Raw genomic sequence first — 18,650 nt, forward strand, 5'->3', positions numbered from 1 at the left:
TGTGTGTGTGTGTGTACGGGTGAATTTGGGGGAAGTTAACCTGGCAGGGCCGGGAGGTGGCTTTGGGGTGCATCGAAAGCATGGCCAGGTGGAGCTTCACACTCCCTCAGCAACCACAGAGGGTCTTTTTGAGCAGGGGCGTGACCTCCTGCCAAATGGGATGGAGGGGGAAGCTGGTGAAGGTGAGGTGCCAGCTGAGAGACTGGGGCCTGGGCAGAGGCGTGTGCAGAGCGAGGAGGGGGTTGGAAGGCCACCCTCGCTGCTCTGTCTACCTAATCCCTCCCTGCCTCCCCGGCAGGACAAAACTCCATTCCTGTGCTGCCCTTGCCAGTGCCTTTGTGTGTTTGTTCCCTGACCAGACCGTGATGTGATGCGCTGCTCTGCGGTGGCGGGGACTGCCTTTCTGCTCACAGTGGAATCCGGGAGCTTGGCTTGGTGCCTGGTGCCTAGAGGGCTCCTAGGCTCTGAGGAAGAGCAGTGGGCAGTGGGAGGCTGGTCGTGCCACCTACAGAGGGGAGCAGGGAGGAGGCACAGAGAGCTGCTGACTCCATCTGTCCTGGGGATCCCTGGGTCCTCGTGTAATGTTGGGCCAGGGCTCAGAAGATGGCAGGGATGTTGGAACCCTGGGGTGGCCGATGTAGAAAAGGAATTTTGGGAAGGTTCAGAGCACACTTGGGGAAAGTTGGGAGCACCGTGAGAAACGGGTGCTTTCAAGGAGGGCTGTAGTTGCCTTGCTGTGTAGGGGGCACTTACTGCTAAGATGTCGCCCCTATGAGTCTCCCCAGGGCCTCTTCAGGGCCTGGTCCATCGAATGGAGGAAGGGAAGATAGAATGGAAATGATGGGGCGGGGGGGTGTTCTCTGCGACACCTGGAGGAGTGGTGTCCAGGGAGGGCTGCAGGGAGGCCAGGGCTACGTTGATCTTTTTATTCATTTATTTTTTAATTAAAAAAAAATTTTTTTGGGGGGGTACACTCCACGAGGCATGTGGGATGTTAGTTCCCCAACCAGGGATCGAACCCATGCCCCATGCAGTGGAAGTGCAGAGTCTTAACCACTGGACCACCAGGGAAGTCCCCAGGGCCACGTTGATCTTAAGCTGCAGTGTTTGGCTGGAATCTGCTCCCTGCCCCACCCACGCTGCCTGGGCAAGGTCCCTTTCCAGTGCCATCCACCTGCTCCTCTGCATGGCTGTACTCAACCCTGTACCCCTCTCTCTGTGCCCGCCCTCTGGTCCCCACAGGACCCCACTCCCTTGGTGTTTTCTTGCCAACGGCACCTCCTTCTGTCTCCGTTGTGGGCCTGTCTTCCCCAGCGCATCCGTGTGGGTGCTCCTCAGCCTGTTGGTTGTCTCGTGTCCCCTCGGGCAGGCTCAGCAGCGTAGCCGCCGTCTCCCTGCCCTTGCAGGTGTGTGTCTGTGGGCTACAGAGTCGCCCTCCGCCCTGTCTTTTCCTCATAGCACTTACAGCCCGCTGCGTGTGTTGTCACGTCTAATGACATTCTCCTCCAGACCAGGAGTTCCGAGAGGCTGGGCCGGGGGCGTGGTCCCCTTATTCACTGTTGCACCCCCGTGGAGGCCAGTGCCTGGGACCAGGCAGGCACTCCATAGATACTGCTGGAATGGAAAAGAGATTTCCACCTCGACGTCCCATAGGGACATCCCAGAGAAACATGTTCAAGGGGGAACAGCCCACTCTTCTCTGCGTGTTTCCGCATCGTGGATGGCTGTGTTCTTTGGGCCTCATTCTCCTGGAGGACGATGGCAGTCTCTCCCTCGCTTCCTCCCCTCCCTCCTGTCACCCGATCCGAGTAGCTGAGTGCATACTCGGTTCACCTTCTCATGAGCACGTCTGTTCAGGTCGCCTTCAGGAGGACAGGATGACATTCAGACCTCTCAGCAAGGGGTGTGCAGACCTGTCATCTCATTGTGTCTGCCGTTCCTGCCTGGTACTGCATCCTGTGCAGTGCAGTGTGTTGGAGCAGGAAGGCTGCCTCCAGTGACTTTTGTTCCTTCCTCACTTCTGTTTCTGGAAGATGGGATTGAGAGTGCTGGACTCCCGGAGCATGGAAGCTTTCACACCTTGATTCTGTGTTCTTCCAGATGGCGTCTCGCCCTAAACTCCCTCTGCCTGGCTTGCTCACATTGATGCCTCATTGTGTGTCTAAACTTTCAGGTGTGGTTCTCTTGCTCCTTGGTTCTCCTTGTAGGAGAACTCCCCCATGTCATGTCCCCACTGCAGGCCCTGAGTTCTGCGTGGGTCGGAGGGAGGCCCCACATTCTGTGCCAAATGGCAGGCACACGTCTTCAGCTGGCCTTCGTCATGGCGGTCATTTGGGTCCCTGGGGAGAATCGTGTATCATCCTTCAGATCCCTCTTCTCCTTTCGCGCCTCCTTTTCCCTTTTCTGTCCTATTTACAAAAAGCAGTGTGCGCTAACGTGGATCACTGGAGATCTCAGAAAGCCGGGAGAGGCAACCAGTTCACAGGTAGGAATCACTGTACACATGTGGTGTCCGTCCTGCCAGGTTTAGATCCAAGTGGATGTGATCACTGTGTGCTTACCAGCCAGGTCATAACTGCGTGCTGATTTGGGCCCTCCCTTTTCACTTGAGCAAACAACGTAAACGTTCTGCCTGTGCCATTTTTACCGCTCTGTGGTATTCTGTCCCAAGGAGACACAGCAGTTCATTATTGGCTTAACTAGTTCTTGACTATTTCCAGTCCTTTACTGTCACCTGCAGTCCCGCCCTGAAGAGGGCAAACTGATCTAACCCTCTTGCCCTTCTGCCTTCCTGCATATCTGATCATTACAGAATCCCAGGAGGAGACCCTAGAGTATCGGGAAGGCCTAAAGAAATTCTGGTTTTTATTATTTGACAAAAGCAAATTCTGGTTTTGTCAAATAATAAAAAGAAAGAAATTATTTGTTAAAGAAATTAACAAATAAATAAATTCTGGTTTTTATTATTTGACAAAAGCACGATCCTGCCAGTGATAAAGCTACTTTTCATTTATCACACTTAAACCTGAAGCAGCTTGTACCATTAAAATCCTTGCCAGAGCAGAAACACATCAAATGTTGGTATTTAATTATGTAAAATTTTAAGCACACTAAAAGTAGAGGGAAGAGTTTAATGAACTCCCATGTACTCACCACCCGTTCACAACAGATGCCAACGTTTTGCAAATGTCTTTACCCAAGTGTTTTTCATCTTAGAAATCATATTTCAATATGCACTTCTAGTAGCTGAGACTGTTTTCTTTTACATTACCACAGTGCCATACCACAACTTAATTAATAATAATCTGATACCCAGTCCATATTCAAATTTCCCTGATTATCTAAAAATATCACCTTGCGTTTGGTTTTGACATCTCCTGAGTCTCTTTTTTTTTTTTAATTTTGAGGTAATTGTAGATTCACATGCAATTGTTAAAAAACAATGATGCAGAGAGATCCTGTGTATTCTTTTATCTGGTTTTCTCCAGTGGTAATATTTTGCAAATCTGTAGGACACCGTCCTAACCGAAACATTGACATTGCTACAGTCAGATGCAGAACAGCTCCATCCCCACAGGGATCTCTGTAGCTGCCCTTTTACAGCCACACCCACTACCCTTTCTGAATTTCCTTTCTGAATCCTTGGCAACCACTAATCTGTTCATTTCTATAATTTCAGCATTTTAATAATGTACAGTGGAATCATAAAGTATGTAACCTTTGGAGATTGGCCTTTTTCACTCAGTATAATCCTCTGGAGATTCTCCCGGGTTGTTGTGTATATCCGTAGTTGATTCCTTTTCATAGCCAAGTAGTATTCCATGGTGCTGTGGGACCACGGTTCATTGAAGCAGTTACCCATTGAAGGAGATCTGGCGTGCTTCAGTTTTGGGCGATTATGAATAAATAAAGCTGCACTAAACATTTGAGTACAGGATGTTCTGTGAACTTAAGTCTTCATTTCTCTGGATGAATGCCCAGGACAGTTGCTGGGTCCTGTGATAGTTGCATGTTTAGTTTAGTTGTTTTTTTTAATAGCTGCCAAGCTGTTTTCCAGAGTAGTTGTACCTTTTTACATTCCCACAAGCTCCGTATGAGTGATCCAGTTTCTCTGCATGCTTACCAGTGTCACCAATTCTTTTTTTTTTTAATAAATTTATTTATTTATTTATTCTTATTTTTGGCCGCGTTGGGTCTTCGTTGCTGCGCACAGGCTTTCTCCAGTTGCCGCGAGCGGGAGCTACTCTTCGTTGCGGTGCATGGGCTTCTCATTGCGGTGGCTTCTCTTGCTGTGGAGCACGGGTTCTAGGCACGCAGGCTTCAGTAGTTGTGGCATGTGGGCTCAGTAGTTGTGGCTCGCGGGCTCTAGAGCACAGGCTCAGTAGTTGTGGTGCATGGGCTTAGTTGCTCCGTGGCATGTGGGATCTTCCCGGACCAGGGCTCGAACCTGTGTCCCCTGCCTTGGCAGGTGGATTCTTTTGTTTTGTTTTGTTTTGGCTGCCTTGGGCATTGGGTCTTTGTTGCTGCATGTGGGCTTTCTCTAGTTGCAGTGAGAAGGGGCTATTCTTTGTTGCGGTGCGCGGGCTTCTCATTGCAATGGCTTCTCTTGTTGCGGAGCATGGGCTCTAGGTGCACGGGCTTCAGTAGTTGTGGCACGTGGGCTCAGTAGTTGTGGCTCACAGGCTCTAGAGCGCAGGCTCAGTAGTTGTGGCGCACGGGCTTAGTTGCTCGGCGGCATGTGGAATCTTCCTGGACCAGGGCTTGAACCTGTGTCTCCTGCATTGGCAGGCGGATTCTTAACCACTGTGCCACCAAGGAAGTCCCGGTGTCACTATTTCTTGTTTTAGCCATTCCAGTAGGTGTGTGGTGGCCTCTCACTGTGGTTTTTCAAGACAATTTTTTTTTTAATTGAAGTATAGTTGATTTATAATGTGTTAGTTTCAGGTGTACAGCAAAATGATTCAGTTATATGTGTAACTTTTCAGGTTCTTTTCCATTATCGGTTATTACAGTGTATTGAATATAGTTCCCTGTCACAGTGGTTTTTAGTTTACATTTCCTAGCTAACGATATGCTAGCCATCTTTTCATGTGCTTATTTGCCATCTGTGTATCCTCTTTGGCGAATTGTTCCTTCATGTCTTATGCTCATATTCTCATTGGATTGTTTCCTTTTTTGTTGTTGAGTTTTGAGAGTTCTTTATGTATTGCAGATACTAGTCCTTTGTTGGATATGTGATTGGCAAATACAGTTGACATTTGAACAACACAGGTTTGAACTGCGCAGTCCACTTATATGTGAATTTTTTCTTTTCTTTTTTCTTTATTTTTAAAAAAAATTTTATTTTATTTTCTTCAGTAAATGTGTACTACAGTACTACTTGATCTGAGGTTGGTTGACTCCATAGATGTGGAACTGCAGGTACAGAGGAACTGTATATGGAGCGCTGACTATAAGTTATACTCGGATTTTTGACTGTGTGGAGGGCGGGCACCCCTAACCCCCACGTTGTTCAAGGGTCAGCTGTATTTCCTTCTAATCTGTAGCTTGTCTCTGCATCCTCTTATCAGGGTCTTTCGTAGATCAAACATTTAAAATTTTGATGAGGTCCAGTTTATCAGTTTTTTTTTTCTTCTGAATCAGGCTTTTGGTGGCAAGTCTGAACTCTTTGCCCAGCCCCTGATCCTGAATATTTTCTCCTTTGTTTTTTCCTAAAAGTTTTATAGTTTTACATTTACGTCCATGATCCACTTGGAGTTAATTTTGTAAAAAGTGTGAGACTTAGGTCTCCAGGCTCATTCTCTTCCTCTGGATGGCTAGTTGCTCCAGCACCATTTGTGGAACAGGCCTCTTTCCTCCTGAGTGGCTTTTGCACCTTTGTCAGAAGTCAGCTGGGCGTATCTGTGTGGGTTTGTTCCTGGGCTCGCTGTTCTGTTCCATGGTTCTATGTGTCTTTCCCTCCATCAGTGCCACACTGTCGTAATTACTGTAGTTTTATAGCAAGCCTTGGAATTGAGTAGACTGATTCCTCCCACTTTATTCTTTTTCAACATTGTTTTAGCTCCTTTGCCTTTCTGTATAAATTTTAGAGTAATCTTATCTGTATCAACAAAGAATCACGTTAAGCCTGCATATCAGGGGCATACACATTTATCACATGTTGTTGCATTGGCCTCCAGAAGGCCATTCCACTCAGTTTATTTTCCACTGGCAGGGCCCAAGATGTGTTTCCACCTTTGCCAACCCGGCATGGCACCTCTCTTTGACTTTGCCAACCTGATAGCAAACAACTGTCATTTCATTCTATTTTGCAGTACCTAAATTGAACATCTCCCCTAACTTTGCTGCATCTCTTCTTTCAGAATCACCTTTTTCTTATCCTTTGCTCGTTTTTAAATTGAGATGTCTTTTTCTTCAGGATTTATGAAAGCTCTTTCTCATGTCTCAGTTCTCTCGGCAGTGTTCTCCTTAGCTCTGGCTTAGAAACTTCTCATCTGGCAGTTGGAGTGAGCTGTCAGTTTCAGGGAGGTTCAGGATGCCCCAGTGTTTGCTGACGCTCTTTGAGTGCTACTGAGTTATGTCCCGGTTTCCTCACCTGCAGAATATGGTCCGGCCTGCCTGGAGGGCTGTGCGCACCGCCATGGTAATGGTTGTGCAAATAGTGAGGGGAACTAACTCTAAGTGGAAGGCGAAATGCAAGGATTATCAAGTGAGCACTTCTCTAGCCTTGTTTTTGCGTCAGCATCTTGCTTTCCAAGGAGGAACTCAGACAGGGATGTCTTTTGGTGTTATGTGCCTAACTTCCTGCAAAACTTGGCAACAGCTTTGAAAAACACAGCCGTTATGGGGTCTCAGTTTTCCTGAGGAAATGGCAGGCTGCACTGGTTTTCAAGTCAGTTCATATGCTTAAGTCAAGTCTTGCACTTTGACCACATCTGTTGAATAAAAAGTACCATGACATAATCACGTGTTTTGCCTTTTCTCAGGTGAGCATGCACAGGAGGCTGTGCAGTGGCCCTATGTCTGGCTCTGTCATGCCTGGGCTATTTTTGCAGGGTGCAGAGTAGGTTAGTGCCACATGGCCTGGGTCTCCTCTGGCTCCGTCACTCCTTGGCTGTGTGACCCGGGGCAAGGTAACCTCAGTCTCCTCACGCATAAATTGGGACGAACAGTAGTACCTGCCCATAGCATTGTTTGGGACAATTAAATGAGGTACAGGATAGAAAATAGTGAGGCTCAGTAAATGTGATCCACTATTTATCAGAACAAGGAATTATACTTTTCTAAAAGTTTTAAAACGAAAATTAATTTGCTTTACAAATGTCATTTTGAAACAAGCAAGGCCAGCGATCATTGCTTTGTTTTGCATAAGAGCTCCTGCCCATGGATGAAAGCAGGAATCAGAGAGCTGGATGGACTCAATCCTGAGAGGGTTAGGTGTGGCCAGAACCCCAGTCCTCAGGGTTTCCCCTCCAAAGTAGTGCTGCTGTGTTCCTCATCTCAAGCTTGTTTTCTCCAGCATTAAAATTGCGTGCACTTGCATGAACTGTGGAGTTTAAAGGCCTCCCAGGAGAAGGATGTGAACTTGTTCCCTGATGTGCTGCCCTCCCTGTCTCCCCATTTGTAGGTTGCCTCTGGGGTGGAGGTTAGAGTGAAGAGGCCACAGGAACTTTTCTTAGTATTTTAGGAGACCAACTGAAAGATCAAATTGAAAGTTATATTGAACTTCAATGAATAATTCAGAGTCAAAGATGGCATCTTAGCACAGTGGGCTGGTGGAGGAGAACACCCTCCTGGTCCGGCTCCGTTCGTTCTTGAAGCCATCTCAGAGCTGTCTGCAGCCTCTTACGCTGAAGGCCTTGTCCCCTGGCCTGTCACCTTTCTACCTTTGCCCCTGGGCTCGCTTTGGGGTTAGGCAGAGGTGGGCAGCTCTGATGCCCACTCTCAGCTCTCAGGGGGCTCTGTCCCAGCAGAGCGGCTGCCTGCACCAACGAGCTGTTTGTGTCCGAGGTCTCTGCCCATCACCTGGGGACTCGAGGCCTTAGCAGCATTCATCTTCAGCTCTGTTGCAACGGTGTATTGGGCAGCTTGCAGGTGTGACTCTGCTGTCACCGGGAGGAAGTAGTGTGGTAAGAGGAAGTGCCATTAGATCTGGTGGTGTTCTCCCTTTGCTCCCCCTTCTGCTTATGTAGTGCCTGAGGTATGTGTAATTAAATCAGAACCTCTCACTGCTGTCATTGTCCCAGGTTACCCAAATTGATTCCTGTACTTAGAGAGGAATGGGTGAGGCATAGTCTGTGGTTTTCCGTTAGTTGTAGGTCACTTGGGATCAACACCTGGCCGTAGACTGTCTGTGGGATGAGCCCTTAGCATCGATGGGCCAAGCTTTGGGCCTGGGGCTTCAGAGCCTTTTCTGGACTGTTTGGGGTCTTGTTCCTCCTGATTGTGGATCTAGTTCAGAAGCGTTTGGGAAGTTTGAGACAGTTATTAACCATCTGTGCTCCAAATGTCGTAACTTTTTTTCATTGGAATAGTAGTAGCTTGGAAACCTCTCTCTTGCTTACCATGAGATCTTAAAAAAATCCCACTGGAAATGCATTTCAGACCCGTGCCTCTCTGATTGCTGGCAGGAAGGGCACCTTTGTCAAGGTGGGGGTCCCTGGGGTCTGTGCATTCCATTTCCATGAGCCGGGGCACAGGATGTGCTATCTAGACCCAGCACGGTTACCTTTACTGATGACAAACAGCCTGCCTGACTTTGCTTCCTCTGTCAGCCTTACTCCTCCCGGGAGATGTGTTTTGAAAGCATGCAGAGCTTTTTTTCTTTTTAATTAATTATTTTAAATTGAGGTTATAGTTGACATATAACATTATATTAGTTTCAGGTGTACGATGTAATGATTTGCTATTTATACACATTGTGAAATGATCACAATACTTAACATGCATCACCACATGATTATAAAATCTCTTTTCTTGTGATGAGAACTTATAAGATCTACTCTTAGCAACTTTGAGTATACAGTACAGTATTATTGACTATATTAACCACGCTGTACATTATATCTCATGACTTACTTATTTTATAACTGGAAGTTTGCACCTTTTGACCACCTTTACCCATTTCGCCTACCCCCTTTCCCATCTCTGGCAACCACCCATCTGTTCTCTGTATCTGTGAGTTTGGTTTCTTGGTTTTGTTTTTTAGATTCCACATATAAGTGAGATCATCCAGTATTTGTCTTTCCCTGTTTAACTTATTTCACTTAGCATAATGTCTTCAGGGTTCATTCACATTGTCACAAATGACAAGATTTCCTTCTTTTTAATGACTGAATAATATTCCTCTGTGTGCATGAGTGTGTGTGTGTGTGTGTATACACCATATTTTCTTTTTCCGTTCATCCACTGATGAGTAAATATTTAGGTTGCTTTCATGCTTGGCTATTGTAAATAATGCTGCAGTGAACATGGAGTTGTTGTTTGTTCGTTTTTCTTAGTGTTTTCGTTTCCTTTGGATAAATACCCAAAAGTGAAATTGCTGGATCATATGGTAGTTCTGTTTTTAATTTTTTGAGGAACCTCCATACTGTTTTTCATAGCAGCTGTACCCGTTTACATTTCCACCAACAGTGTGCAAGGGTTCCCTTTTCTCCACGCCCTCTCCAACGCTTTATTTCTTATCTTTTTGATGCTAGCCATTCTAACAGGTGTGAGGTGAGATATTGTAGTTTTGATTTGCATTTCCCTGATGATTAGTGATGTTGAGCATCTTTTCACATACCTGTTGGCCATCTGTATGTCTTCTTTGGAAAAACGTCTATTCAGATCCTCTGCCTATTTTTTAATTGGGTTGTTTGGTTTTTTGCTATTGAGTTGTATGAGTTCATGTGGGGTTTTAAACCCTGGAGATCAAACAGGGTGTGATGGTGGACATTGCCATCTAAGTCATAAGAAGCTAAGGGCGACAGCCTCCCCCAGGACGGTATACACAAGGGCCCAGGGCAGGAGGAACCCTCCCGCTAGGGAGCTGCTGTAGCTGTACATTTAGCTCTTTTTTTTTTGGCTGCGCTGTGCAGCTTACAGGATCTTAGTACGGCAGTGAAAGCGCAGAGTCCTAACAACTGGACCACCAGGGAATTCCCCACTTAGCTCTCATTTCTTCTTATTGGTGTTGTCGCCTTTTCTTTCTCAAGCCATTGGCCTTTACCCTCCTTTCTTGCTTTTTCACATTGTTCTGCCTAGCTTTTTCTGCCTTTTCAGGATTTCCCTCTTTCTTTTCCCCTTTTTCTTTTTTTTTTGACTTTCCTCTGCCGCCTTTCAGATCTTTTTGCTCTTTTCCATCTGTTTTCCTTCTCTCTTGCTGGTGTTCTTGTACTTTCGCTTCTTTCTGTGTTTGCAGGTGTTGGCATCCTCCAGAGGAGCTGACCCGTAATCTGGGCATTATTTTTAACCTGAAATGACTTTTTACAGCACAGCAGGATGCAAGTGTTGGGCTGGTTCAAATCAGTGATTGTAACTGAAGGGAACCCGCCTCCCCCCAGTTCTATTCATTATGAAAAGTCGCACAACAGCATTCAAAAGACTTTTAAAATAAACACTGTCATCCCACCTCTCATCTGGTACTCATTTTTCCTTGCATTCTTCTCTTTACCTGTTTACACACCAGTTCTTCCATAAGATTAAGCATAATGGTGTCTTCTTCACTTTTCTTGCTCACTAAATCAACGGCAAGTTTGCCATGTCCTGCTTTTTTCCCTTCATGCGGTAAAAGACCAACATGTGTAAGCCTTTACAGCTAACATCTTAGTGGCTGCTGAATTCCTCCCCCTGCTGACATACTCCTGCAGATCCCCTCCTCCCCACTGGCGGGCGGCTCGCTGAGGTTGGGAAGAGAGACCGTGGACACGGTGGGATGTGTGAGGGTTTGGCCACCAACCAGGCTGAATCCAGGCGTGGCCTCAATTTGCCGCTTGATCCTAGACCGGGTGGTTACCTTCTCTGAACAGCGACATCTTAGGGAATCTGGAATATCTGGAACATGGAGTGTCTTCGGTGCCAAGCTGAGGATTTTGAACTTCCTGCCTGTCATTGTGGGAGCAGTCACTGGCCAGCTCTCTCCTGGCGGCCGGGGCTGGTCAGTGGTTTTTGCACAGCCCTTGGGTGGGTGGCTGGTGGAGGACGAGATGGGTGGGGACGAGACCTGGAGCGGGGAAACCAGTCTGAAGCTTCTGTGACTGGTGATTCATGATGATGTGCAGAAACTCCTGTTCTGGTTCCGGAGCCAGAGAACAATCTCAAAGGGTAAGTGTGTCTTTTCCCTCTGAGCTCCTGGACACACCGAAATCCCATCGGTCAGTGAATGGAAAACGACTCTGGGCTGCTGTTCCTTCCTGAACGACTGTGTTGTTTGTGTTGGAATCGGGACTTATTTAAGAGCATTAACATTTCCTTTTTCTAAATCGAGTAAGTGTGTTATCTCTGAAAATAAACTACAGTCCACGTATAGAGGACGTTTAAAGTGCATAAATTTTGATTTTCATTATTGTGTATTTTGGTGATAACAGAATTGAGGGACACTTTTTTTTAGAAGGGTTTTGTGTCCACGTTTGATCAATATCTGTGGTTTTGTTTACAGATTCCCACTGGAAATCCATTATATGAATCTTATTACAAGCAGGTAAGTTTTCACTAGTGTCTTTTTGGATTGAAATTAGAGTGAGTGACTCAGAGACCACAGCTGTGAATTGCAGCCCAGTAAGGCCTTTCGTCCCTTTCTGTTTCCAAATTATCAGCTAGCAGCCAGTGTCATGGGTGATGCTTTTACCTGCTGCTCCGTTGCTGAAGCGTTGTCTCAAGTGTTGCTCCCCAATTCCAGGTAGACCCAGCATACACAGGGCGAGTTGGGGCGAGTGAAGCTGCACTTTTTCTAAAGAAGTCTGGGCTCTCAGACATTATCCTTGGGAAGGTATGTGATGAATGATAGCGATTTCTGTGGCCGCCCTCAGGGCTCCCCCGGCAGGTGAAGGCCGGCCTGTGCAGACCCCTCTTCATGCGGTCTGTACTCCCCTTGGAAGTGGGCTGGCCATTGCGAGCCTCTCGGGGCTGTAATTGGTAGATCCAAGTGCTCTGATGGCTACTGCCACTCTTTGCTTGAATAGCAGACAAGAGGCCTGAGTTCTCTTGGGATCTTGATAGCTATGGATTTATGTTGGCCTTGGAGCCAGGTGTACCTGGGTATTCTCCGGGCTCTGCCACTGACCGCTGTGTGCCCCTGGGGGGAGGGAGGGGTGAAGGCTATTCACCTGTTCTGAGTCTGTGGCTGCTGTGGCGTATACATAAGGCCCACGTGTAGCGATGGTGGCTCCTGTTTTGTGATTAAACGGGCAATGATCCGCAGTCGCACTCACGAGCATTTTTGTGTTTCCACAGATATGGGACTTGGCCGACCCAGAAGGTAAAGGGTTCTTGGACAAACAGGTATATACACGTATACACAGAGCAAGTGGAGGGGCTGGGCCAGAGCCCCCAAGCCGGGTCACCTCTGCACTTCCTTCCTCGTTGTCTCCACTGACAAGTATTACTAGTCATAAGTGCGGACATCAAACTGTTAAAATGGGAAGGCTTCATTTTGAAATAAAGGTCTTTTGAACTCTTGGAGCCATCTTTCATGGTTAGCGTATCTGTTAATATTTTGTGTGCTTACAAGCAGTTGAAATGTTTTCAAAACGTTTTATTTTGAAATAACTTCAGACTCTCATGGAAGTTGCAAAAAATAGTTCAGTGAGTTCCCGTGCATCATTTCCCAGCTCTCACCAAAGCACACTGCTCAGAAGCCTGACTCACAGCTGACCAGTTTTATTGATACCTGCACTTTCTTGTGGTTTTTGTTTCTGTCGTATATAGTTCTATGTAATTTCATCACTTGCATAGATTCAAGTAACCATCACAACAGTCAGGATCAGAACATTCTCAGACCCCAGAGTCTCCCTCATGCAGCCCATCGGTAGTCACACCCTGACCCCTGGCAACCACTGGTTCCTTCTCTGACATAATTTTGTCATTTTGAGAATGTTCTATAAATGGAATGTTATAGTACTTATGATTTTTAAATGGTCGTATTTTAATTTAGTTCAGTCTTTCCCCAAACTATATTCCAAGGGATGTTGTTCCTGGTGTCTCATTGTCCGTGATCCGACCCGTCGGGGAAGCACCGTTAGCTTTTCCTCCCTCGCTTGAGATTCACAGTGCACATCTGTGTGTTAAGGGTTCTGAGGATCTTTGTGTAAGAGAGCCCTGTTAACTTTGCTTAATGCAGTTCTTCTAACCTTACTAATGTCCCCATTTCTCTACACTCTACACGGGCATTCTGTAGACATCAGCTTGAGAAAAGCTGCTCTAGTGCTCATCTCTTTGAAGAAGTTTTTAAAACCATAATTGTGTTTACAGTTTTAAAAAGAGTCCATGTTCTTAGGCCCGTTGATCAGTTTAAAAAAACTAGGTGATGCCACACGAGTCCACTAAGACTGTGGCATGGCCAGTTCTGGGTTAGGAGGAGGGCGAGGAGGAGCCAAGGCCCCTGACAGCCTGGCTCAGGTCCTTTGTCCTTATGTGGGAAGTGAAGTCCACGTCAGGCCATTGGGGAGTAGGGGGGGGTGAGTGGGAGATGCTCTGTTCAGTGAGGCCAGGGGGATCCCAGTGAATCGTGAGTGTCAATTCCCAAACAACTGTGTCTATTTCAAACCATTTTTAAAAAGTCAATGCATATTTGAACCATCCTTTAGACTCTTAAACTGCAGTCTGCTACTTTTACAATCTAGCATTTCCTAAATTTTGAGAGCTCGTTATTTTTGAAAATACATTTATTTCAAATTTTACAGTGTTCAGAAAGCTATGGGCTAAGTCCATTTTAGCATATTCATTTAAACAGTGCTCCCAGGGTGAGACCAGTTCTGCTCAACACTGCAAGTGACTTGCTCACATGTGGTCTTCCTTGTTGAAGTAAACTGAAATCCCTCTTTCCCCAAAGCCCACTGCTGCAGACAGCTCTGCCACTGCCGCTGCCAGCTGGGTGGGGTTTACGCCTCCCCCTTTTTTGGATTTGCAGGGTTTCTATGTTGCACTGAGACTAGTGGCCTGTGCACAGAGTGGCCACGAAGTTACCTTGAGCAATCTGAATTTGAACATGCCGCCGCCTAAATTTGTAAGTGTCAAAATCCTTCAAGTTCATGTTCTTCTAATATCATCTATTTATCTATCTCTCCATGTTTTCTCTCTCCCTCTTTTTAATTTTTTTTTAATTGCAGGGAAATTTACATAATCTAAAATTAACTATTTAAAAATGAACAATTGGGTGACATTTAGTGCATTCACAATATTGTGTAACCATCACCTCTATCTGGTCCAGAATATTTTTGTCACCCCAAAAGAAAACTCTACACCCATTAAATAATCATTCCCTATTTCCCCCTCCCCCAACCCTTGGCAGCCACTAATCTGCTTTCTGTCTCTATGCATTTGCCTGTTCTGGACATTTTATAGAGTCATACATCTGGCTTCTTTCACTCAGCATAATGTTTTCAAGGTTCATCCACATTGTAGCATGTGTCAGTACTTCATTCCTTTTCGTTGCTGAATAAGATTGCATTGTGCGGTCTACCCCATTTTGTTTATCCATTCGTCTGTTGGTGGACATAATAATTCATGTACAAGGAATTGTTTGCACACCTGTTTTCAGTTCTTTTGGGTCTATACCTAGGAGTAGAATTGCTGAGTTATATGGTAATTCTGTGTTTAACTTTTTGAGGTTTTCCTCCTTTTTGAAAGCACTTTGAAATGTGTATCCTTATAGTAAACACATCCTCCTGTAGTTGAATTCTGTTCCAGCTACAGTGCAATGTACCTCTTTCTCCTCAGCACGACACCAGCAGCCCTTTGATGGTCACGCCGCCTTCTGCAGAGGCCCATTGGGCTGTGAGGGTAAGTGACCGGGGAAGGCGCCCCTCGGCTGTCTTTCACATGCAGTCGTTTAGCCATTTATGACGTTCAGAACATTTCATAGGACGACTGTATCATCCACTCTGTTTCAGAGTGAGTATGCCACAGAAGTTGGACAAAATACTTTTCCAAATTAGAGTCTTTTCAAAGGCCATCTATCCCCTTTTCCTATAATTGGGTGTTGCCTACTAAGGCAGTTAGCTAAGTTTCAGATGTTGGATTCTGAAATGTTTACAGTTGAAATCTCGTATTTCTATGGTTTTGCTGCTTGGGTTGGTTAATCAGGATAGAAGGAGAAATTGTGGGAACTCTCAAGCGTGAAGACTTCCAGGATGTCTTCGTAGCCTTCTTCCTTATTTCCAGCCAGTTTATGCGTTATAATTCTTTCCTTTCTGTTGCTCCTATTGCTTTTTGAACAGCTTCTCTCAACACTTAATGTGTTCGTTTTAAGACAGGATGTTGTGGCTGTAGAGCTGTGTTACTGCTTCTAGAAAGAAAAACGAATGGTGTCTCCTAATAAGTGTGGAATTGACTCCTGAAGGCAACTTGTGTATGGCTTGGAGACAGTCTCCCAGTAATGAGACCTCCTCCCCACTCACTGTGAGCAGGTTGTCACATTTCCTCACTTTTATCTGGCTTAAATACTGACATTAATAGCAGTCCTGCTATGAAATAGACACCCCTCACCCACCCCCCAGCCCCAAGTGCTTTTTTGTCCCTTTTTATGGGGTTGGTGTGTTCCCTCCTTGAAAGGGTTTAGATGGGAGAGGTCCGTGCAGGGACAGGGCAGGAAGAGGCCTCAGGTGACTGAGGGGTCAGGAAGTTGCCTTTGTGAGCAATCAAGCATGTTGCCGCAGTGCCGAAGGATTTCTTTCTCTGTAGTCTGATTGCACGGCGCCTACTTTGAAAAGCAGCTGCTTTGTTGTGAAAAATGGTGCCAAAGGGATCTTATTATTCCTTGAACCGTTTCAGCCCCTTTCTGGCAGGGGCTGTGTTGAGGCCTCAAGAGAAGAGCTGGCGGCTGAGGAGCCTGTGAGGCCTTGAAGAGGGGAGTTGGGGCAGGAATGGCACCATGGTGGGGCAGAGAGCTTCGCGGTCCATTCAGAGAAACGGTGACAAGTGTTAACGTTCTTTTCTGTGGTGGAAGTTCCTGGGCTTCCTGAAGCCTGAGCCAGCGAGTCTGACAGATCCGGGGAGAATTCCACACTCCAGGCGGACGCAGGGAGTTGGGATTCTCAGTGCTTATGGTGACTCGAGTACACAGTGTCTGCTTGTGCTCTGATTTCAGTTTTTTCTTTAATTGTAAAATACACATAATATAAAGTTCACTATCTTTTTTAAAAATTTTATTTATTTATTTGTTTTTATTTTTGGCTGTGTTGGGTCTTCGTTGCTGCGCATGGGCTTTCTCTAGGTGAGGCAAGCAGGGGCTACTCTTCGTTGCGGTGTGCGGGCTTCTCATTGTCGTGGCTTCACTTGTTGCAGAGCACGGGCTCTAGAGTGCAGCCTCAGTAGTTGTGGCGCATGGGCTTAGTTGCTCCGTGGCATGTGGGATCTTCCCGGCCAGGGATCGAACCCGTGTCCCCTGCATTGGCAGGCGGATTCTTAACCACTGCACCACCAGGGAAGCCCTGTATGTCTTCCTTGGAAACATGTCTGTTCAGATCCTCTGCCCATTTTTTAATCAGGTTGTTTTTTGATATTGAGTTGAATGAATTCTTTGTATATTTTTAGATATTAACCCCTTATCAGATAAATCATTTGTAAATCTCTTCTCCCATTCGGTAGGCTGCCTTTTCATTTTGTTGGTGGTTTTCTTTGCTGTGCAAAAGCTTTTAAGTTTAATTAGGTCCCATTTCTTTATTTTTGCTTTTGTTTCCTTTGCTTTAGGAGACAGATCCAAAAAAAATATTGCTATGATTTATGTCAAAGAGTGTTCTGCCTATGTTTTCTTCTAGGAGTTTTTTGGTTTCTGGTCTTACATTTAGGTCTTTAATCCATTTTGAACTTATTTTTGTATGTGGTGTAAGAAAATGTTCTAGTTTCATTCTTTCACATGTAGCTGTCCCATTTTCCCAGCACCACTTACTGAGGACATTGTCATTTCTCCATTGTCTATTCTTGTCTCCTTTGTCTTAGATTAACTGACCATAAGTGCATAGGTTTATTTCTGGGCTCTCTGTTCTGTTCCATTGATCTTTGTGTCTGTTTTTTGTGCCAGTACTATACTGTTTTGATTACTGTAGCTTTGTAACATCAGTTAGGGAGCTTGATACCTCCAGCTCTGTTCTTTCTCGAGATGGTTTTGTCTATTTGGAGTCCTTTGTATTTAATACAAATTTTAAAATCATTTGTTCTCATTCTTTGAAAAATGTCGTTGGTATTTTGATAGGGATTGCATTGAATCTGTAGATTGCCTTGGGTAGTATGGTCATTTTAACAATATTAATTCTTCCATTCCATGAGCACGATATATCTTTCCATCAGTTTGTGTTGTCTTCAGTTTCTTTCATCAGTGTCTTACAGTTTTCTGAGTATAGATCTTTTACCTCCTTAGTTAGATTTATTCTTAGATATTTTATAGTTTTTGATGCGACTGTAAATGGGATTGTTTCTTTAATTTCTCTTTCTGATAGTTCATTGTTAGTGTACAGAAATGCAACAGAATTCTGTATATTTTGCATCCTGCAACAAATTCGTTGATGAGCTCTAGTATTTTTTTGGTGGTGTCTTGAGGATTTTCCATGTATAGTATCATGTCATCTGCAAACAGGGACAGTTTTACTTCTTCCTTTCCAATTTGGATTCCTTTTATTTCTTGTCTGATTGCTGCGTCTCGGACTTCCAATACTATATTGAAGAAAAGTAGCAAGAGTGGGCATCCTTGTCTTGTTCCTGATCTTAGAGGAAATGCTTTCAGCCTTTCACCATTGAGTATAATGTTTGCTGTGGGCTTATCATATATGGCCATTATTATGTTGAATTATGTTCCCTCTCTACCCACTTTGTGGAGAGTTTTTATCTCAAATCGATGTTGAATTTTGTCAAAAGCTTTTACTGCATCTATTGAGATGATCATATGATTTTTTTTAAAAATTTATTTATTTATTTATTTTTATTTTTGGCTATGTTGGGTCTTCGTTTCTGTGCGAGGGCTTTCTCTAGTTGCGGCAAGTGGGGGCCACTCTTCATCGCGGTACGCGGGCCTCTCACTATCGTGGCCTCTCTTGTTGCGGAGCACAGGCTCCAGACGCGCAGGCTCAGTAGTTGTGGCTCACGGGCCTAGTTGCTCCGCGGCATGTGGGATCTTCCCAGACCAGGGCTCGAACCCGTGTCCCCTGCATTAGCAGGCAGATTCTCAACCACTGCACCACCAGGGAAGCCCAATCATATGATTTTTATTCTTTAATTTGTTAATGTTGTGCTATTGATATTGAACCATCCTTGCATCCCTGGAATAAATTCCACTTGATCATGGTGTATGATCCTTTTAATGTATTGTTGAATTTGGTTTACTCATATTTTGTTGAGGATTTTTGCATCTATATTCATCAGTGATATTGGCCTGTAATTCTCTTTGTCTGATTTTGGTATCAGGGTGATGCTGACCTTGTAGAATGAGTTTGGAAGCTTTCCTGCCTCTTAAATTTTTT

General features: G+C 45.3%; 1 protein-coding gene across 12 annotated transcripts in view; it reads left to right on the plus strand.

Annotated features, from left to right (window-relative positions):
* Positions 1–18,650, plus strand: part of EPS15L1 (epidermal growth factor receptor pathway substrate 15 like 1) — a 100,847-nt gene that overhangs the window by 10,810 nt on the left and 71,387 nt on the right. For 11 of the 12 annotated variants that reach the window (XM_061190292.1, XM_061190293.1, XM_061190300.1 and 8 more), the window contains exons 2-6: positions 11,639–11,680; positions 11,879–11,968; positions 12,433–12,480; positions 14,108–14,203; positions 14,917–14,979. In XM_061190292.1, coding sequence (XP_061046275.1) covers positions 11,639–11,680; positions 11,879–11,968; positions 12,433–12,480; positions 14,108–14,203; positions 14,917–14,979 — 339 coding nt within the window. Of the gene's footprint in view, positions 1–11,638; positions 11,681–11,878; positions 11,969–12,432; positions 12,481–14,107; positions 14,204–14,916; positions 14,980–18,650 lie in introns of those variants that run through there. The other variant, XM_061190298.1, reaches the window with a different exon arrangement.

The sequence above is a fragment of the Eubalaena glacialis genome, chromosome 4 (assembly GCF_028564815.1).
Source record: "Eubalaena glacialis isolate mEubGla1 chromosome 4, mEubGla1.1.hap2.+ XY, whole genome shotgun sequence".
NCBI classification, from domain to species: Eukaryota; Metazoa; Chordata; class Mammalia; order Artiodactyla; family Balaenidae; genus Eubalaena; species Eubalaena glacialis.